At 44.8% G+C, this 22,679-nt stretch overlaps 1 protein-coding gene across 1 annotated transcript in view; it reads left to right on the plus strand.

Annotated features, from left to right (window-relative positions):
* Positions 1 to 22,232, plus strand: part of SNX5 (sorting nexin 5) — a 361,295-nt gene extending 339,063 nt beyond the window's left edge. Inside the window, exons 12-13 of the mRNA XM_069607548.1 lie at positions 4,943 to 5,028; positions 21,641 to 22,232. Of these exons, the coding sequence (XP_069463649.1) occupies positions 4,943 to 5,028; positions 21,641 to 21,691 (137 nt within the window). The 3' untranslated portion in view covers positions 21,692 to 22,232. The remainder of the gene's footprint in view (positions 1 to 4,942; positions 5,029 to 21,640) is intronic.
* The last annotated feature ends 447 nt before the right edge of the window (positions 22,233 to 22,679 follow it).

Raw genomic sequence — 22,679 nt, forward strand, 5'->3', positions numbered from 1 at the left:
CCTTAATATCTCACTAGCAGCGTTCTTTATTCAGTTTGGCAACACTTGCTATGCTCTACTCGTTTTGCTATTGACACCACCTCGTCCAGACTCGGCTCGTCCTTCAGCCATAACTCTTCTCTTATTTTGTCGTTGCAACAATGGATCATAAATTGGTCCCTTATTTTTTAATCCACTTTTGTGGCAAACTTGCATTTTAAGGGATAAGTGGTGTAGTGCCATTAGGTACTCTTCTAAGGATTCTCCTTCTTCCTGTTCTCGCACGACTAAATTGTATTTCTCAAGAATGATGCAAGTCTTAACATTAAAATGGAGGTCAAGTTTCTGCAGGGCGGAGTTAAATTCATTGGTGCTGCCTTCTACATCCAATTCCAGTAATGTCTCATAAATCTGTTGGCCCTCGTAACCCAAGAAGTGCATCAAAAGTGATATTTTCAGTTCTGCCAATATTGTGTTGCAACACGCAGCCCTTACGTAATGCATAAACCCTTTTTTCCAGGGCGCCTACTTAATCTTGACAGGCCCCGCATTTGCCATGAAAGCTGGGGGACCTTGCACGCCTGACATTGCCATTTTGGAGGTGCAGTTCTGACAAATTCTGTCAAATCTATATTGCAGTAGTGTTCAAACTACTGTTGCAATCTGGAACTCTACTGAGCCAGGTGAGTGTGCTCCTGCTCTGTGCCACCGAAAGGAATGCAGAGCCGTCCCCATCAGCACCCCCCATGGTGCTGACATAGACTGGTCAAGGGAGGGCCAGCCCCTAAGACTTAGAAGGGACCAAGCTGCTAGTTGCAACAGCAGGGGGGCATTAGCAAGGAATGGAGAACGGGAAGTAGGAGGAGAAAAGTAAGGTCTTGAGAAGCTTCCGGAACTTAAGGAGATCTGGCTCAATTCTGAGAGGGGAATGGAGGCCGTTCCAGAGGGAGGCTCCTGCCGAAGAAAGAGATCTGTCCCCCACTCTCTGCTTGGGGAAACATTGGACCTGCAGAGAGTTAGAGTTAGAGGATCGAAAGGACTCTAACAGGGAGGTATTCAGGGAGAGCAAGTTGGATGCAGCATGGTCTCAGGACCCAGAAAGCCTTGTGGATGAAGCAGAGGGTCTTCAATTTGATACTTGCAGCTACTGGGAGCCAGTGGAGAGATTTTGGGGCTGGAGACATCCCTGGGATTGAGTCCTAGGAAAAGTCTTGCAGTCCTATTCTGGATTACTTGAAGAGGGTGGAGGGAGGAAAAAGGACAGATTGAGGGAGAGGATGTTGCAGTAGTCCAGCATGGAGAGAACCTGAGCTCTACAAACATTGAGTTTCTGGGGGAAGGTGAGGAAAGGGAGAATGACTTTTGAGGAAGTGAAGCTGAAAGGGAGACTTATTGGCGAGGTCAGTGATATGAGGTGCGAAGGAGAGAGAGGAAACGAAGATGACATCCAAGAGGGAGAGGGGAGGGTGCTCAAGGAGGGCGGCCAGAGAGTAGGGGGACCAAGGGGGGGTTCCAATGAGAAGGATCTCGTTCTTACTAGCGTTTAAGATAGAGATCATTAGTAGTACACCATGCCCGAATAGCAATCCGACAATCTGGAATGAGAGAGGAAGGAGAGGAGGTAGAGGAGGGAAGCTTAAAGGAAAGCTGAGTGTCATCTGCATAACACTGGAAGTGAGGAGAAAAGGTGGAGATTGTCGGAAAGCCCCTAGACGCTTGCACCAGAAAAAATGCAACCCACTAGGGAAATAGGCCCAATACATTATCTCCATACAAAAGGAAAAACCGCCAACAAAGAACTCTGCTGCTGCAGAACGTTCTAACAAAATCTGCATGAGCAACACATTAAGAAGGTACACAGCATCATCAGTGACATTACATATAGTAGAAATCTGAGCTTTTGGTTAGTGAGACCCTACACTTAGGGCGCCTGCTCTATAGGGGATGCCAGGCCATTGGTCCCACCCACGTCCGTCCATCTTGTTCCACGTGGGCGATGTTGCAGTCATCATCAGCCAGCAGACGGCCAAGTGACAATTTATATTACAAACTAAAAATCAAATCTATATCTATGTAACAGTGCACCTGGTACGAACAGACAGGGGCCAGGGGGAAAGCCAAGGTCACACTAACTCACACACTTCACTCGCTCCCAGGCAGGCCGGCACCTCGTCAATGTCTCCCGCCCTCGTTTTGGGCTATAATTTCATCCCTGCCTGCACCTCGCAGCACAAATCACGTGACCTAGAAGTGAAGGTAGGAAGGCCCTTCTTTCTGATCTTTTTGATCGATCAGGGGTCCAACAGGTTTATGGTCAGTGTTATGGGGCTATCTGGTACATTGGAATTCAGGGGTCCTAAAGCCAAGGTATGTGGGTGCTATAATTTAGGATTAAGACTAGTGGGGGTTGGAGGCTAATGCCCTCCTTCTCGTGGGATTGCATCGTATGTAGATGTTCAGCGCTCCTCCCATGGCCAAGAAGGACAGATTCTTCCCAGGATGCGAAGGTTCGCAACATTTTCAGGACAATGCAGGGTTCATGGGTCTGCGTGGGTCTGGTCTTTCTCATCAGTTCCCGGGATACAACCATTTCCTTTGCTCATGTTTGAGACATGGGCCTGGGCTTGGGCTGCTGACTGCTGTGCTACGTTTAAGCTTTGTGTTCCAATATGGCTGCTAATGCCCAAGATGGCTGCTACTCCTGCATGTATACTACACTTATAAAAGCATGCAATAACGTGACTATGTGAAAGCTTTTGCGGGCTCCCCCTCCCCCCTGGTGTCCTACCATACCTGTAATGACCTTTGCCTCTGTCTAAAGCACTTGGGGGTGTGGGGAGATCGTGTTCCCTTCCCAAAAAGATCAAGTGTGCAAGAGTAGAACAGTAAATGTTGAAAAGCCACGGCAAGAGGATAGAGCCCTGAGGGATGCCGTAAGTAGAGAGTGAGGTAGAGAAAAGGGCCCAGTTGAACCTGGGAGGGCCGTTTAGAAAGGAACGTACTGAGAAAGCTTTTGCGAAGAGTACAAATTGTATGAATTCTATTTCTGAAATATTCAAATATATGATTACCATGTTTGTTCTCACCACTTTTCACCTGCTAAACTCTTGTCTTAATGCTCTGTAGTCCATAATATGTGTTTAATAATGGCAACTGTATGTCAAATCTATGCAACCAACACCTGTCTGATTTTTGGAGCTTGTATAGAAGGTGCTGTTGAGGGAAATTGAAACACACATAGGGATGCAGAGCAAATGTAAAGCTTGGCAATCGGCTGATATAATGAAGTTGAAGATAAGGAAACTTTTCTGTGGGAAATCTCCAATAGCAAATACTATCAAAACCAATGGGTCTGACTTCAGAGATGTAGGGTGTAAGCCTATTTTGTCCTGTGGGAGATTTACAAAGAAATCCTACCCCCCAACATTTGTTTCTGTTTATGCTTCTCAGTATGTGAAGATAAGATTGATTTTATATTTCCGAAAATAAACCTAATGTTTAGCTCTTTCTTCACTTTTTACACACTTGGAAGTTAGTGGTCTATACACGCTTTGGAAAACTTTGTATACGTAAATCTTTGACTCAATTGAGTTTCCTTGTCTAAGTTAACCATGTATCTGAAATGTGTTCCCAAGTCGGCTTTTTCTGCTGCAATTTGTTCCCCCATGCTATGCTTGCTTTGCCACAAGTTACTGTAAAGCCCTTTAAAGCATCCCATATTACCCTGAAACTGGGGTTAACCCACACATGGCCATGGTACCAAGACAGGAGTTGAGTCATCAGAGAGTGATAAAAGGTATCCTCCTACAGTTCATTTGGATTTGACTACTAAATTATACGGGTTTACAAATTTAATGTTAAGCTTTTATGTAAGAGCAGTACAGCTACTGTTCTACATACCTAAATCTCTGTACTCGCTGCCTAGTATTTGACCACAGACTGAAGTCCTTTTTCTACTTTAATGCATGCCCAGTCACTCATCCTTCAAAGTCATTTGCCAGTTGGCTCTGGCTGTCTTCTCTTTTCACTCTTTGAATGAAGTCTACTTTTTGGAATTTTCAAGCAAATCCAACTTTTGGATGAGAGGACATTTGTACTTCGGATACTTTTGTCTTTGTATGTGCTTGGCCATTTTGCCTTTCTTTGGGTGTACTGCATTTCTACCGAATTGGCAACTTCCTCTGCATATGCTGACATCTGGTTGTAAAGTCAGGGAGCATTTTGGAAGCCTCTCCTGTCTTTTACATGTTAGTGTGGTCAGCTGCTTGTTTTAGTACTTGTATTGTTATCCTTGCGTCTTTGCTGATATTTTCAAGCTCCGCCTTTGATGGTTAAGTGTGGTTCTCAGCGAAGCGTACAAAGACGAGGCTTTCTGATTATCCTGTTAATATGCTTGAGGAAGTAAACCTGCCTTCATTATTGGTGTGCTTTTTGTTGATTGTAATAATAAAATAAAGTAAAAAGTCCAAAACCACAGTTCATCCACAGAAATAGAGACCCTCTTAAGGTACTAGGTCATAACTGAGACAATGTGGTTTAATTGCCCATTTAATGTATGTTGCTGTCTTGGCATGTGGCTATTAGCCACATGGCAATCATGTTTTTGGAGATATTTGTGTTGGAGATAGTTTGGGGTATCACATTTGGACTTTCTACAGTACCTCTCCAAATGTAGTCTTAAACAGGAAAGCTCTGCTGAAGACAGTTACTCTTGAGTATCTTTACCTAAATAACATTTTAAATTCAAATTGATACTCACACATAACGGTTAATGTAATATTTGTCAGTTCACATTTATTTTCAAAACCTTTGTACATTACAGCCTGCTTTCTTTTTGTTCTATTTTGCTCTTGTGTATTGTTCTTTAATGCTGTTTATTGCCTTTTTCACACGTACAACTCTTTGCTTTCATCATTTATATGTTCCTCTTTGAAATACTCAAAAATGTTCTTTGTCCCCACAGAGCTCATTGGCTTTAAAAAGAGGCGTGTAGCAGCTTTTCGCAAGAATCTTATTGAAATGACCGAACTGGAAATCAAGCACGCAAAAGTAAGGGGTGTGCTCAATCAATTTGAAGAATAATTAAACAATTGCTTGTACAGCATAAAAAGCTGTACTTTTAATAAATAAGGAATATAAATCTTTGAACAAAAGAATAGTGTTTTTAGCTTGCTAATAATTTCAACTATGTTGTAGGCTAACTTCTTTATATGGGAGCCCAGAAACACATATTTGATATTTGGCTTTTTAACCTGTTATGTGCTAATCTACACATTTACAATACTGCTCTTAAACGATATTTACTGCTCCCAAACAATACATCACAGCCTATCAAATCCTCTGCTCACTTTGTTACTATTACCCACTTATCTGCAAAGTTTCTCCAGCATTGTTGTCATTCAGATTCAAATGCTTATGATATTCCTTGCTAGGCAGGAATCCTTGGGTATGTATACAAATAACCTGACTGTACATCAAAGTTAAGAGATTTACATTGACTATCCCCCCCCTCGTTAGGTATGACCATGTTAAGGCAGTTTCTTTTGTACCACCCTTTGCTGAAAATGTTACAGCAACTAACCCTCGGAGTGCAGGGGCTAAAACACCTGACAAGAAAGGGAAGCCAAATCTCCCTCAAGCGTAGGAAGCGTGGGCAGCGTGACAAGGCTTCACTCTCAGGTAGGGGTAGTAGGTTGACACAGAGGTATAATTAACCCACACAGAAATCTAGAAAATACACTACACCGACATACCACAAAATGTATCCTGTAATACATAAAAATATATGTTCAAATAAGGACTTCAGTCAGTCATACTACATAGTATTAAAGAGATACCAAGTATATTTAAAAACAGTAATGCCTGTACACAGACTCCTAACTCCAATGTCTATATGTGGTTCCTTTGCCAAGGGCAAGCACCCAACATAATATAACAGGGGTTTTGGAGAATCGGGATACTATACAACCTAACAAGTAGGTAGGTACTGTGAGGGGTCAGGAATGTGAGGCTGACAACTTTGTAAAGAGTTGTTAACTTCTGCCATTTTCTTAAATAATACTGGTTGAATGTATGCCTCACTATCCATACCCTAAAGTGGATTTCCCTGTCTATAATAAACTAAAAGGGAACACTCTAACCAAGGGCTCTCTTACCCTCGCACTCACACTCATACAGCAATCAAAGCAAAAAGGTAAAATATGGCAACTCAATTCAACAAATGTATACAACATATAACCTGGTTCACAGTATAACCAATGTCTCTTGTCATGGACTGGGTGAACTTCTCTTCCCAAGATCCAAGGATTTTCTTCACAGTACAAAGGAAAACCAAGGAAATCCAACTTTATGTTGAAGTTCTATTGTTGCAATGAAGTACCTTGTCAAAAGGCCTCACACCTCCTGGAATGAGAACTTCTTCACATCTTTGGCAACAACAAAAGGTTTGGTTAGAATAGTCTGCTTCAAGAATGATTGCAGGACGAATTGTAACTTTTCCTCAATCAGCTTTCACAATTCTTCCCCCAAGCGTCACAATTTAATATGTTGCTTTCCGATAGTACCACTCTTCAAAACTTGCTCCTTCTACTACCCGGCGTAACCTTTCACCAGGTTTCTTCTGGGCAATTTCCTCTTGCTCTATGGGTCTACTCGCCTGCCCATCTCCCAAAACCGATAAGTGCTTCAATGGTAACTTTCACAGTAGAAAAACCACTCCAATGGCCTTCTTTAACCTAGGCAGGTTAACAGCATTTAGGGAAAAGAACATTCACATGGATCATTATCAGGACCGCTATACAAACGATGCTCATCTCCCTCTGGATAACCATCTCCAGAAGGGCAGCATGTTTAACACCTTTCTTTCTCTTCTGCATCAATACCAAAAATAGTGTTCAGGATCAAGTCTATTCCAGTTTCTATTTTGGCTATAGCAATGTAAATCTACATCAACCACAATGATGGGTATCCCCAAACCTTTACAACCTTGGGGCTTCTCACTATTCCACTCTTGTGTTTGGTGACCTTTATTGGACTGATATTGCCAGTTTCTTATGGTCTCCTGTCTTGTTGCTATGCCTGGGTTTATTATACAATCTCCCCACCAGCTTGTTGATGTTTGCCCAATCTCACACTTTCATTCCTGAATCTTGTTTAGTTTAATATCAGCCGCTTTTAAAATTAATTAGCTTGCCGTTGGAAAAGTGCAAAGGTTCAATATTTGCAAGATTTATTAGCTCATCTTTGTACATTTTTAGCAGTTCGGTATTCAAGATGCTTATTAGCTTGTTTGTGTACGTTAAAAACAGTTCAGCATTTGTAACGTTGCTTATTCTGCCTTCCACTCGCTCGCAAGTGGTCCTGCCTGTGCTTAACACACGGCCTTCACCGAAGCCCCCCCGCAGTCACTCGCTTGGCTTAGACTCACCGGATAAGTCGCTTCCAGGTGCTCCTCTCTGCTTTCGCAGGACTGTTGTAACCATGGCTTCTCCTGATCAGGCGCACCTTCTCTCTTCGGTTGCCTCCACCACATTGATTTGGAGTCACTCTAACTCCCGAGAGTGTCCGGTGAAGCCCTGAGACTTCTCGACTTCTCACACTACGCCTGCTTCCCGCTGTGAAAACTCTGCATGATGTAGATTTCGTGGGTAAGTGTTTCTTCCACACACTTCGCGACCTCTGCAGTTTAGGACGATGGAGACACAGACCCACTCAGGATGCGTAACAGTCCCGGCGTTTTCCAACTCCTCTATTCCTATCTCCTGCTGCATACACAGCCTGTGCTGCTTCTGCTTCTACTTCTTCTCTGCAACCTGCACCTGAGGTGGCCTTTTAAGCCTCCCAGTCTCCCTCAGGTGTAGGTCAATCTTGTTAATTAGCTGACCACTTCAAAATCTTTGTTCCTCTGTGTCCCTCTTCCGCGTTTCAGTACTGAGGAAATTATAGGACTTGAAGTCCCGAATGAAAGAGTTTGTTTTCTTAATGTTTTCTACATTGTGAATTTCATTTTGACTTTCTAGAACATTTACCAAAGGGATATTACGAGAGCCAGTCCTAATGCAGGTTTGAGAAGAGGAATATGGTCCTTGGCTCTTAAGACTTCCATTATTACACAATTTCATCTTATTAGGCTTTTGGGAACTAGGGGAATTTATAACAGCATGCATTTCTTGGGTAATAACAGGACATTTGTTATATTTATCATCCCAATGTTTCTGGCTGAATTCGTTCTCACTCCATTGGACACCTTGTGGAACAATAGAATTATGATGGTTACAAGTCATTACATACTGTGGTATTGGTGCAATGTCCTCCTGAGAAGAGGTGTAATACTGTCTCATCCCATAGGTATCCCTCACCCTTCTGACCCTTTTCTTCTCCCGGGTGATTTCTTTCCAGGATCCTCCTGCAGTACACGCCACCCCAAGGTCAGGATCTGGAAGTGTTTGCCTTTCCCTGGCCACCTGGGAGGATACCTTAGGTAGGGTTTCAGTGAGGGATCCATAGGATTCATCACAGTACCTACTAGCAATCACAACTAAGTGTGGTGCCCTAAAGACACATCCCAACCCTAGTACATGTGAAAGGCCCTACACCAGGTGATCAGCACCCAACACATGAACGGGTGTGAGATCAAGAACGGAAGCGCAATTTTACCCTGAGGAAAAAAGATGTACAATCCTTAAGGCCTAAAACACAATTAACCAATACATTTAGATGTCTGAGGGCATTATCACAGTATTCATTCCCAGTGGCCCAAAACACCACTTTGGAACCATAGTGAACCTTAGCTAGAAGCTTCCAAGAATCAATGAACATTTGAGTAGTTACCTTCCTGATTAATTTCATTGAAAGATATACACATTTTTACCAGTTACAGTTAGTGTTTCACCTACATTTACCGAGGGATGATTTTAGAAATGCATATGAAATCACAGGTAAGTGTGCACAGTTGGTGAAACCTGGCCCACAGCTCACTGCACCTCTAGGAGACTCAGAATAAATGTCCAAGGGCAGGCAAGTACCCCAAGGTCACTTTAAGGAGAGTTCCAGTGTCAGTTCAAAGTTCCGTAGGAGAAACTGGGCAACGTTAAAGGTCCATCAACACTACTTGAGGTAGTATAGATCTACCCCAAAGGTGTAAATGCTAAAATGACCAACCCCAGGGAAGGCCACAGGAGAGACCCAAGGAAGACATCCAGAGTTCGGAAGATGGACCACAAAAGAAGATGGTGCAGGACAGGAGGATACCCCCGCTCCAATCCAAGTTTATAGGGATTTGCGGTTAGGATAAGTCTCCCAGGAATCACTACCACAAACCAGGGGGGCACCAATAGTGAATGCCATTAATATTCACGCTTCCTAGGACCCCAAGGTAGATAATCGCATTGGTGGATGCAGTGGAAATGGGTTTATTGTCCTGAAAACAACCTGGCAAGTAAACTGCTGTTCTCCACAGATGCGTTTTTCAGGATCTGCCACCCTCTGACATCCCAAACTGAGGATCCAGCGCAGTGATGAACTCTGTGCCTCTCTGGACTATCATTTGGCTGCCAATGGGGCTGGTGGTACACTCCCTGCCCCCTAAAGGCCCACACAGGTTTTTTCCAACAGCATTTTTGCTGTAGGGAATGCTCCAAATAAGGTATACAGTCTTTGTAACAAAAGATTGACATATAATGAATATATAACGAAAATTATATTACGAAAAACTGCGGAAATATATGTGAGGTGGGGTAAAGGGTTAAATCTTGTGGGGAAACAGTTGGGGTGGGATTTTAGGGGTGGGAAATGGGGGATTGGAGAGGAACCCCCCACCCAAAAAATAAGAAAAAAACAAGAAAACAAAAATTAGTTAAGTTTTGTCATTATATAATTTTCATTATGTGCATTTGTTCTAAAATGATTAGTTAAAAAGACATGTAACCCCAAATAAGAACCTTCCTTTTCAGTGTGTTTGCTCTTATTTTAGCTGTGTCTTACTATTGGCTTTTCTCGGTCGACCGGATTAATCTGACCAGGAAGAATTATGTCTATAAACTCTCACTTCCATAACGGCTGGAACATGGCACACAAAGGTAACTGGTCTCCAACCAGGTCTAAGCTGTCCTTTTTCAAGTATGTGTGGTAAAAACATCTTTATTAAAGGATTTTCACTATGAGTTCAACTAATGCCTGCACCCTGACTGCATGACAGAAAAAAGCAACATTTGCAGACCCTTCTTGCATAAAACCCTCGAAGATAGACACAGGGAATTCCTGCTTTACAACAGGGAAGGAGTGAGTTGTGGTATCTAATACGCCAAGTCAGTGAAGACTTTGCCAGCGACTACTACTAAAGTTTTGAGCGAGGTCAAAACAGAGCGAACTAGGAGGAAAGGCTCTAACAAATGCCATAAATAACTTCAGCCTAAGGGACGTGATAAACCCATATGTAAGGTTGGCACAAAACAGAGGCTTGACACTGACAGAACGTGCACAAGTGCTGGTGGTTCTTGACCACCATTGGCCATTTGACTGCAGGCACAAACGGGCATCAACCTAATAGCATGTTCATGGAGGAGAGGTCATCAGCGATCCCTTTGCCAATGGGCATGCCTGCAGGGGATGTTCAGCGTACAGGCACCCCTTTCAAACCTGGTACGTCAGAGAAGACCTTGTTGTCTATAAGGACAATAATTGGATGCAGCCTTGTCCATGAAGCCCTCGTCAACTGTCTCCTCCACAACACCTTTGTCAAAAGTCTTGTCCACCAAACAAAAGATGCAATTATCCGTGGATAAATTGCACAACCTCCTATAATTGATTCATGTAAATGTATGCGTAAAGACGCTACATAATCCCCTCCAAGACAAACAACCCTATTTAAAGAGTTTATGTTTTAGACATAGAACAGCATGTCAGAACTCCTTTGTTTCAGGTTTATTTAATCATTTTTTAATTGTAAAAAACTTTTACAAAAGAGCATTTCGAATATATTAATAACACATCTATAAAAAAATCAATTGTCAAGAACACACATTTTATCACATCAACAAGAAAAAGTCTCACATATCATTCCTTGCGTACTCATTCATCCCCATGCATACAAAAAAACCACTCATACTTGTCCAAAAAACGCAGTTCTAATAGTTTTGTTCTGTGACTCAGAACATCCCATCCATATGGGTTTGATATTTTAGTAGTTCCAAAAGTGCCTATTTAACAATATTTTTTCCATCCAAAGAATGTAGAAACACTGGGTAGGTATTCCAAAATAATTATTCATGGACCCATATTAATCCCCATATATTTATCTATGAAAACCCAAGTTAAAGCCAACTTTAGGAGGAGTAGGCTCTATGGTGTTGTCGACTCGAGTTTCGGGCTCCCAGAACGGTGCGCCTCATCAGGACGTATACATTACAAACAAACACAGTTATTAAAAACAGAATTCAAATTGATGTGAATTGACGAGTTTCGTTCATTTACAAAGAGTTCGTTTCTTTTGCTTCACAAGGTGTTCAATAGTGGTGATCCGCCGCTTCCAGAGTGTAAAAACCTCAGGTTTGGTCTCCTCATGTTGTTCACAGGACATAGCCACGGTTACATTTCCTTCTTAGTTACAATGTTGTTGTATCTTCATTCACAGAGGTGTTGTTTTATCCCCGCTGGATATATTGCAGGCCAATAGGTTCAAATGCATTAACCCACTGGCACGGGATCCCTGTATACGTTCCCAAGGGAGAACACTGGATGCGGACAGTGTCTCACACTCAAGGTATCAGTAACCACTCATGTGTTTATTTGAGTATCGGCCAGCCGTCTGGGAAAAGCGGGTCCTGTTGTGCAGCACTGCTAATCGGTCTTGTCCACAACATCCCTGTAAATAATCTCAAAAGTTTGCATGTTATAGCAATGTTAGTCTTTTTCAAAGGTTGCCATCAAAGCTGGATGTCTTACTGGAGGAAGGTGGGGACATTAGATACCCCGCCATTCACTTGTACCTCACCAATCTTGTGCTCCACAAGCATTGGGCTTGTCTGTTGCCTTTCCTCTTAACTCTATTGCCTTTCTTATCACAGCTGTTTTACTTGCTATCTTAAAGTCTCTGCATCCCACCCTCGCTACGTTCTCTCCCTCCTTCCTTACAACCTTCCTCCACTCTGCTGACATGCTGTCTCACCTCCTTCCAAGTACTCTCCTTCATCTCGAATTCTCTCCTCATGATATTACGGGTCACCACCTCTTTATTATTCACTTCCTCGTTTTCCCTCCAGGTGTCCTTCCCATTACCCTTCTTAGTAATTTACTCCACTTTAAAAAGCCCCTCTACTCTCTTCCTTCCCCCTTCAGCCACTTCTTGCCAGTCTGCATCCTCTGCCTCTTCATCTCCTGCCTTTGTCTCTCCAATCTCCACTCCACGCCAACACCCCTAAATTCACTAGGTGACTCCCCAGCGCTGCACCTCTGAACGCCCCTCCACTGTTGTCTTTGCAGCTGATCCTGGACTATAGTTTCACCCTGAGTGCCTCAAGAGGTCATTTGACCTGTCCGGGCATGCTCTGTGACTGTGATGCTCTGTAGCCCTAGCTCTTCGGATGACGTCTTCAGATAGGCCAGCCTCTGTCTTAGATCGTATTCCAGAATGTTCTGGCCAGTGGATGGGTTACAGCTGCTGTTCTCCCTGACTGTGTATGGTGCCCCCCTCCCTTGCACCCCAGGTTGTTATGGTTGTTTCTTGTACACATGTCCAAGTTAGGTTCCGAACATTCCTATTGCAGGGAAGGGAGATTGCTAAACTGTTGTTACTGTATGTGGTTTGATGTTAGGCTGCAGGTGACTTTTTCCTTTATGCTCGCAGCTGTGCATGAAACAGGTATTTTTCTCTCCCAGTCTTCCTGATCATGTGGGAAAGAAATTACCTCTGGTGTTATGGGTGCTGCATGGATGAGGGCTTGTTTCCTTCTGCCACTCTATTAAATATGAGGGGGTCCACAATCCCTACGACACTCCTTTATTGTTGTTGTTGTGGGAAAGCATGTCTGTGCGGTGATTGGGTTGTCCCCATAGCCTTCCTACTGTGGATCCCATAAGTGGGTCTTCTGCATCTTGTCTGGGTTTCTCTTCTATAGAAAGTCAGATTATGGGCAATGTAGTAGTCATTCTGGATTGTTTGCCGGGGCTGGATAACTTGGGCTTGGGTCATATTCTCTAGTGTCCCTCCTGGCCTCCGTAACCCGATTAGGGCTTCTCCATATTACTCAAGCTCCCGGATCGCTAACAAATGCATTCCAGTTTTTCCCATTGACACAGAGGGACATTTTGGGATGTGCACTCCTTGAACAATAGATTCCCCCAAATAGGCGCGGTTGGAAAGCCTGGGATTATATCTTCTCCATCATTGGATCTTTTATGTATTCACATGCTCTTGAATATTCCCTGTGGTCCGGCTGGGAATCCTTGGTAACATTAAAGCCGTTTTACCTTTTAAACTTTTAAACTGCTTGTCACTTTAGTGCTCTATTAGTCATTTTGGTTCATACTGACCACAGCCAATTAGACCTCCCCTTAACTTCACCCCTGGTGGCCATCTTCAGATTTTATTACTGCACGTTAAGTGTTGGGAGTCCTCGAGAATTGTTTCTTCTACAACTTCTGCATTCTCTTGTCTATTGTTGTTATTTTCATCGATAAAATGTTCGAGTCTGGTGCAACATCACTTCTCGCCAGTGGCAGTGAAGTTTGGCCCATTCCATTGCCACATAGTTCCAATCTTCAGTTTGATGCCTTCAAGATGACAGACAATAGGAGGAAAAGCCTATTCAAGGCCTGCTCGATGTGTAACTTGAATGTTTACATCCAGGATCTTCATGAAAAGTGTCTTTACTGCTTTTACCCAGACCACAATGGGAACAACTGTACCATCTGCCAGTCTTTCTTATTTAAGATCCACAAAGACCACCACCGCAGGTTAGTGGCTTGGTTGGATGAAGGTGCTGAGCCATCTGACTCCACCTCTGTCCGCAGTTATGCCTCTGCCAGGCACAGCACACCCCTAGCGTGCACTCCCTCTTCAGCCGGCGGATGAAGGCTAAAAAGGTACATGGATCAGATGCTTGGACTGCCCTCTCTTTTACTGTGTCATTGACAGCTCTACCAACACCTATGGTCACCTCATGGACCACCTTGGCGCCAATGACACCTTCGTCTGCGGCTTCATCATCCAAGCACTCTTCAGAAAGCCAACGTTCGTCCACGACTGCAGTTCCTCAGTCTTCAGCATCATCGTTGAGGATCCTGTGGACAACCCATTGTCGACCAAGATTGTCGACTACAAAATCCCCTTTGACCACGATCCCGTCGACGACGGCTTCCACCACGACCCCGTCGACTACCATGACAGTTAAGCCAGTTGGCTCAGTCCCATCAACCACTTCGTCGACTACCAAATTGTCGGCCACATTTGATCTACTACATTCACCAATTTGTTGCTGACTGGACCTAGGCCAGCGCCACGCCCATATGCATCGTCGACGACCTCTATAGAGGCCCTTGGTCTCATCTTTCCCTTGGGGACTTGCCGTAGACTGGGAGGTCCCATCTGCTTTGTCTTATCTACCCAGGGCAACTCGTGCTCAGCCACTGTTTTCACTAGCTGGCCATGCAACGCCTGCAATCCGCTGTCCATCCATGGGCCCCCCTGAGCAGTTGCTAGAGCAAGGCGTGGATTCGGACTTGGATGTGCCAGTGATGCTGTCCTCTGAAGATGATGGGGTGAACACTGTAACCCCTGTTGTGGGCATGTCACTTCCAGCTCCACCAAAGCAAAGCTTTCCTCAAGACCCAGGTCAACTGGTGCCAGTGGCCATACCCTCCGAGGCTCCACAGACAGCTTCATTGGCCGGTCTCAAGGGATGGGTCAATGGATATCCTAACCACACTTCAGAAACTTGTGTCCGAGCTACAACAGCGGCTTCCAGCTCCATCATTGCTTTCTCCACTAGAATCACGTGGATTGCCGTAAAGGGAATTCCTAATTCCTCCTCCTCCATCCAGACCACCAGGTCCTCCTCATTTGCCGGTAGACACTCTCACAGATACAGATACAGACACTGATGCCGATTACTATACAACTGATGGTTCTCCAGGGACACACTCTACATCTTGTACCAGGTGACTGTGAGACAGCAGACCTACTGCCAAAGATTCACCTCCAGACAAGATTGGCTCCTTTCATGCACTCATGTCACATGCCCAAAGTTTTTGATCTGCTACCCAAGCAGCAAAAAAAGGAGGGATACCCTTACCAGCAGCAGGAATCTGCTAGGAATTTAATGGTGACCATTCCAATACTAGAGGATATTTGGTAAGACTGTCTCTTTGTGATGAGGAACCTGTTCTTTGTGGCCCGTACGGAGGATTGCTATAAGAAGAAATGCAAGGTAACAGGTTCTGCTCCCAAATGCCTGTGCTCACGATTCCTGCCCAGACTTGGTTGTCCAGGCAGCTAACCATAAGCGTTGGGCCAATCCTTCCTCGGCCTCTGTAGTGCCTGCAGACAAAGAGGGAATACAGCTGTAGGCCTTTGGAGAGAGGATCATCCCTACTGCTGCAACCACCATAAAGGGAGGTAACTTGCTGGCTATTCTATAATAATAATAATAATAATTTAGCATTTATATAGTGCTACGAACCCTCGGGTATCTGAGCGCTGCTTATTACCCACGGTGTGTGGTGCTCATTTATCGACCTCGGAAGGATGAAAGACTGAGTTTGGCCCTGCCGGGATTCAAACCTGCGTTAGCAGGCTCTGCACAGATGTGAAAGCGAGCGCTCTACTCGCTGTGCCACTTGACGATACGACTGTGAGCTATGGTTTAAGTTTGGCCCGATGCTAGACTTCTTCCCAGGTAAAGCAGCATCGGACCATGCCATTTCTATTGCTGTGGACATTGCGGACACTGGAATCCGCCAAATGGGTAATAGGGCAGTGCTATGCCATCAAGGGTGGTTGAAAGCCACCAGTTTCCAACCTGAAGTCCCTTCGAAAGTGGTCGATATGCCGTTTGACAGCACTGGTCTCTTTGGAAAGAAGGTTGATGAGACCCCACAAGTCGTCAAGGCCGATACCGAGATGGCATGTTCCTTGGGCACCCTACAATAGCATAGCACCGCCAGTCTTTACAGTCAGGTAAAGTGAGGTTCTCATGGACTTCGAGGAACTACAGGTCCTGCTAGCATCCCCAAGTGCCCAGGCGCAGCACCTCTCAAGATGGATACAGGGGTAGATATCAATCCTGCAGCAACGACTCGGAGCTTCCTCCAGAAGTCAAGAACCTAAGCAGGCCTGATCAGGCCACGGGCCCGACCTCCCACTACGACACCTGAATAGGGGGGGCGACTTGCTGACTTTGTTGCACAGTGGGAGAACATCACTACCAAAAAATGGGTGCTGTCCTTCATTCACCAGGGCCATACCCTGGAGTTCTGGGAAAACGCCCCTCCATCCTCCTCCCGTACCCCTCCTGTCCCAAAGGCGGAAAAAACATGAATCTTTGCTTCTACTGGAAGTGCAGTCCCTCCTAAGAAAAGGGGCTATAGAAGTTTTTCCAAAGTACCTTCGAGGCACCAGAGTATACTCCAGGTACTGCCTGGTAAGGAGAAAGTCAGGAGGATGACGACCCATACGACCTCAGGACACTCAAAAATTTCACATGGTTGCGTTACAACACATCCTAGACCAACTGGAAGAGACTTCCTCTCCTCTCTTCCAAGGGGTTGCTTACTTTCACATCCCCATTCACCGGGGTCACAGGCGTTTTCTTCTGTTTCAATTCCAAGGCAGACACTACCAATTCAAAGCACTGCCTTTCAATCTGAAGTCAGCACCACGAGCGTTCACAAAATTCTTAGCTCTAGTAACGACCCACCTCTGTTATTCAGGCGTCCATGTTTACCCATATCTGGTGGAGTCGTCACTCCAACCTCGCTCAGGGAGCCCCTTTCGCCTTACATCTCATCAGGTCACGCTGAACAAAGATGCATCACTGGAGGTATGGGGAGCCCATACGGAAGACTTCCACACCAGAAGCCTGTGACTACCCGAGCAAAAGGGCCTGCACATCAGTGTGCTGGAGTTAAGAGCAGTGTTCTCATTCCAATGGGACGGACAGTTCCTATATTCCTTTCTCCAATCCCTCTGCTACCTCTAGTTGCAAGTACACTCAAACAGAGCCGCTGCATGATGATCCTGGTCCCCCCCAGCCTGCCACAGCAGATTTGGTACTCGGCCCTGCTTCACCTGTCAGTAGTGGCCTAAATCAGGTTATCCCGTCTACCCGACCTGCTTTTCTGAGATGGCATCTCTCAATTTGAAGGCATGTCTCCTGCAGCCCTATAGTTTGGGGACATTCTGCTGCCTACTGAATGCATAAGGATATTAGCCAGGGCAAGAGCGGCATCCACACTGGCCTGCTCCAAAAGCAAGTGGACATGCTTTGCAGAGTGGAAACGTTCTAACGTGGCCCAGCCAGAGCACCACAGAGATCAGCGGTGCTGCCCCCATCCTTGGGTGCCTGTCTCCCACATGTGTCCACCGTCCCCAAGCCCACTGGCGGTCCTAGGGAGCCCTGGCCCGTGACCCTCCCTAGAGGGAAAAGCTCTTTTACCACCTGGTGTTCAACTCAACACCTGGATCCGTTCCACCTTCAAACTGCAAGTCTTGCCATAGCTTCTGTCTTTAGCTGAATCCGTCCTGTCGCACTCATAGATGCATTTGGCAAGCATTTCACAGTATACGCATACCACAAGCCAGCCTTCTCTGTGGTCCCAAAGATTGGTGAAAGAGTTTTTTAAGGGCCTGTTCCGTATCTTTCCCCCAGTTTCGGGCCCCAGCTCCAGTGTGGGAACACAATGTTGTTCTCTCAACTTATGGGACCTCCATTAGAGCCTCTACACAGAGCCTTGTTGCCATTTCTCTCCTGTAAAATGGCATTCCTAGTTACCATCACTTCAAACAAATCGGTCGGCGAGCTGCAAACACTCTCCCGCAAGCCTCCCCACCTGAGTTCTCACCAGTCCAAGGTGGTGTTGCAAACAAATACTTCCTTCATGCCAAAGGTCTCTTCGGCGTTCCACCTGAATGAACCCTTAATTCTACCAGTGTTCTTTAGCTCCCCTTTGTCACCTCTGGAGCGAACCTTGCATTCCCTTGATGTCGCCCGAGCCCTGAAATTCTATGTGGTTTGCACCAAGGAGTTTCAAAAATCATTGCAAATGTTTGTTGTCTTTGGACTGGTCGCCAAGGGCAGCTCCCTTTCGAAGTCTTCCATTGCAAGATGGCTGTTGGCGTGTATTTCCTACTGCCATCGTCTGGCCAACAGACCCCTTACAGGAAGAACAAGAGCACACTCGACAAGATCAATGGCATCTACTGCGACTTTCCTGTCTGGTGTTCCCCCTGTTCACCATAAGCAAGGCAGCCACTTGATGGTCGAGCCATACCTTCACAAGGTTTTACTGTGTTGATAGGGATTCCAGAGAGGAGTCCTGAGTCAGCCAGGCAGTGCTTCGCAACCTGTTCGCATGAGGTGAGTGTTCCAGAGGTGGGTTGGTTACTTCTGCTGAGCTATACCTCCACCCGTTTTTGGTTCTGTATATGTACAGCGGTATAATCATGTTGAAGAGCATGCAAATCCATGAAAGATCAATGGTGGAGAAGGAATAAGTTACTTACCTGTAACTCCTGTTCTCAGCATTGGTATCTTTCATGGATTCACATGTGAACCCTCCCACCCCTCTCTGGCTCTTCTTGACTCATACTGCCACATTACGTGCGCTGCCAAATCTGAAGATTGCCTCCAGGGGTGGAGCTAAGGCAACCTGCCTAATTGGCTGTGGTCAGTATGAACCAAAATGACTCTTAATGGAGCACTAAAGTGACAAGCAGTTTAAAAGTTTAAAGGCAAAACTGCTTAATCTTACTGAGGATTCCCAGCTTGAAGACATGGAATAATGAAGAGCATGTGAATCTGTGAAAGATTTCAATTCTGCAGAACAGGAGTTACAGGTAAGTAACTTATTCCTTTCCAGGGTATATCTGGCATCAAACGCATGGGGATGTATTTCCTGGCCCATGTGATGATGACGACCATGAAGTCACAGAGCACTCCTGTATACTTACTGTATACTTACTGAACCTGTATTTCTTTCCTGTAACCCACATCAGCACCATAGTTACCTTTAGCAAGATCTAAAGTATGTTTCTATATGCTTGTGTTGCTGTGTGTATGGACATACTTGAAACAGTTATGTACTAGGTTACGTTCTACTGTTGTCCACCCCACGCTCTTAAGAGTTGTCCATGACTGTTCAAACACAGCAACCATTGGATGACCCAAGGCAACCTTTAATATAGCCTGTTTGCATCATGCTTGGGAAGTTGGCTCACTCACCCCGTCCTAAACCTAGGACTTTGATAAACCTTCTAACAAGTGTGAGAACATATTATTTCACATATCCACTGCACACATTTACAATGCTGGCACAGATGCATTGTGTGGTTGGTGACAAATAACATTGGTTATCTGCAAGTTAAGATTAGATCCCAGGCTTCTAGTTTTCAAGGTCAGCAGCTTTGCCCCTAGACCATGTGATGGCATCATGAAGTAGTCACAGACAACAGGTTGAAGATTTGTTCTCATTAGTTTATATTAATTTTAATGGTAGGATGGAGTAAGGCCTAACTTGTCCAATGCTAAGGTAGGATTTCCCTAGTAAGGACAGTCTGTTTCAGGAAGTCCAAATCAAATGACTGACTGTGTCCAAAACTTGTACTTGCCCTCACAACTAACTGTTTTCAATGTGTAGGGATGTCAGCATCAAAATGAATAGTGTTCAAAATAAGATTCAGAGCTTCTTCCAGCTCTTGGCTTGTAATCAGCTCCCCTTCCCCAAGTTCAAAGCAGTTCAAGACATCCGGGTTCCCTTCCCCAAGATTTCAAATCTTCCAACTTTTCAAAACAACACAATTCCACAGGACACTTCCCAGCTCTTTTAACATCTGCACTTTTCACTGGTTCACATAAGTAGTTCTTTTTTTTATGAATCACAAGCTTCTTTATGGATACTTTGATTGGCTTTTCGATAAAGGGGGGGCACTCAGTCTAGGCGCAGTTGTCGGACCGCACCGTCCCCTCATTACAGGCCGCACAACTGATACCCCTTTTTGGCTGCTTTCCATCAACAATTGTTCACTGCTTTCCTTTGACAGTGAAGCGTGTTTCTTTCACCAGTGTCACACTTTTCTAACACTTCACCGTGGATGGCAACCATGCACTTTGTACACACTTTCTGTATTCTTCTGGCTCATGCCAATAAAGGTTTCCTCTTAACCTGCAGTTCCTTGAACTCTTTTAGCTTCATCAATGCTTGGTTTCTCAACTAATAGCCTTCTTGGCATTGCCAACATTTGTGTCTCGGACAATTCATTCTGTGGTATCTGCTGCATGCAACACCTTTCTTTCACTCCACTCACGAGTGTTCAAAACTTGCTTTTACTCTGTGCAGTATTCAAAAGTGCCTATAATGTCCTTCAATTCGTTCAGCATTCAAAAATACTTCTAACATCTTTGCGTTTGTTCAGTATTCAAAAGTGCTTGTTTCAGGTTCCAGCAGCGCCCGGTATGAGTGTTTCCCTGTTTCTACTCGTGGTGACACATCGCAGCTCCCTTTGGTTTCGTTCCACTAATCGCTCTGCTTTTGGGCTTGCAGTGGCTCCGCTTTTGCCTCCTTCCAGACCCTCTCGCTGCCTGCTTCGGCCTCTGCATCCAACTCCTTTCTCTCCAGCTTGTTCCTTCTCTCCAGCCAGTTCCTTCTCTCCAGGCAGTCTTTCCTTGTGCTGTGCGGCAAGGATTTTTGTAGCGATTGTGATTGCTAAATTACCACAGGCGTGGGTCATTAAGTCCAAAGGCCTGACTATGACGAAGCCTATTAGCTGGACATGCCTGGCTATTTCCCCAGCACACCTCCATAGCCCTCTTCTGCGTCTCAGTACCAGAGTAGTGTTTTGGGCTGTCTAAATTAATAAAGGAAGTGTGTAGAACTCTGTTTTGCCTCCTCCTCATCTTGGTATCTGATTGATATGTGCCTGCATTAACAATGTAAGGCTGATATGTTTTTATCTCATCCAAATTAGGATGTGTCCTCCTAGTTGGTCTCTTCCTCGTACCAAAGCTGAAGTGGTGTTTCTGGGGGACATTTTGGAGGGTAGAAAAGGGAAAGGGGCGTCAGTAGCCTACAAAGGCTTGAAGTATCAAGGGTACATTCTGAAAAGGGAATGGGGAATACCCTGTCTCACCTAAGGGCGTCCTCTTCCCCAACTTCCCTCCAACCAGGTGATCCTCCCTCGCATATCCACTCCCAGGGTTATGGGCCCAAAAATGATTACCTTTCCCTGGCCACCTGAGGGCAGGATCCAGGGCGAAAAGAAGTGACAACGCCCTCATGTTCCTCACAACCGCACCACCACCCCACATCTGTTCCCATTATACTCCTACTTGAGGTTTGTACTTTTTTTTTTCTTGGTAAAGCTGTGGTAATGGGCTATCGCTCTGTTTTGTGTGATCTGTAATTGTGCCCCCTTTTTGCATACCGGGTAATAACCTATTCTTTTGCGTTTCAGAATAATATTTCTTTGTTGCAAAGCTGCATTGACCTGTTCAAGAACAACTGAAGCGTGATGGTGTCACAACCAAGTACGAAGCAGATGTATGTTAAAAGCTACCCAAATTGCACTTGGAAGCATGATGATGGTCGTGATACCCCTAATGGTATTGCTAAAGCTACATTGGCATCATGTGGGCCAAGACCAGGACTCGCCTTTAGTGAAATTATCTTTTTCCATGGTTAACACATAAAATAATTTAACGCTATCGTTTCTGAATTTAATATAAAATAACTCACCAAAAGCTCTACAGATCCTTCCAATGTAAAGTCATTCCTCTTATATGTTATATTTTATATGTTATGTGTACTTGTGTATCTTGCTGCTGCCCCCGTCCTTGTGGATGCTGCCAACCCAGTGAGGCCTCTTTGTTTTCTTTGAGTGTGATGTACCACCTGAACCTTGTTCCATTAGCACTCTATAAAGACTCGCAAGTTTGCCCATTGTTGCAAAGAAGAAACTAACAAAATAAGCAGAGGACGGGTTATCACAGGGAATTTTTCGCGGCGATCAATCAATTTAATACAATTAAAATTGTAAGTCAATCATGTATGTGCAATCAGATTGTTGGTCTTATTTCCTTGAACAATGGCTCTATTCCCCCTCACCTCCCCTTCTGTCTGTGGCAGATTTTCCTTTTCCCATCCTATCAGCCCCTGCCTATCCCCTCCTTTTCCTTCTCCAAACTAAGGTCTTCTGAATATTCTGGATGGTGCACAATACGCCAATTACGCGCTCTGAAACTATTATGGTGGTCAATTGGTGCAGTAAAAAAGCCCTACAACTCTGCTTATGCCTATGTTACAAAGCTAGCAAAGAGGTTTGAAAAAACAAATCCTCATTTAGACAGTTGAGGGAAAGAGTCAAATGTATGTGCTTGCACAGTTCTTCCATGTCTTTCCTGTTCCAAATCTTCAAGCGCCAAGAATACAAATAGAAGCAAGTAAGATATCTACACATCATGAGATGGCTTCAGAGCTCTAACTCCAGCCCTAAA

This window comes from Ambystoma mexicanum, chromosome 4q, assembly GCF_040938575.1.
Source record: "Ambystoma mexicanum isolate Mex_15411 chromosome 4q, UKY_AmexF1_1, whole genome shotgun sequence".
NCBI classification, from domain to species: domain Eukaryota; kingdom Metazoa; phylum Chordata; class Amphibia; order Caudata; family Ambystomatidae; genus Ambystoma; species Ambystoma mexicanum.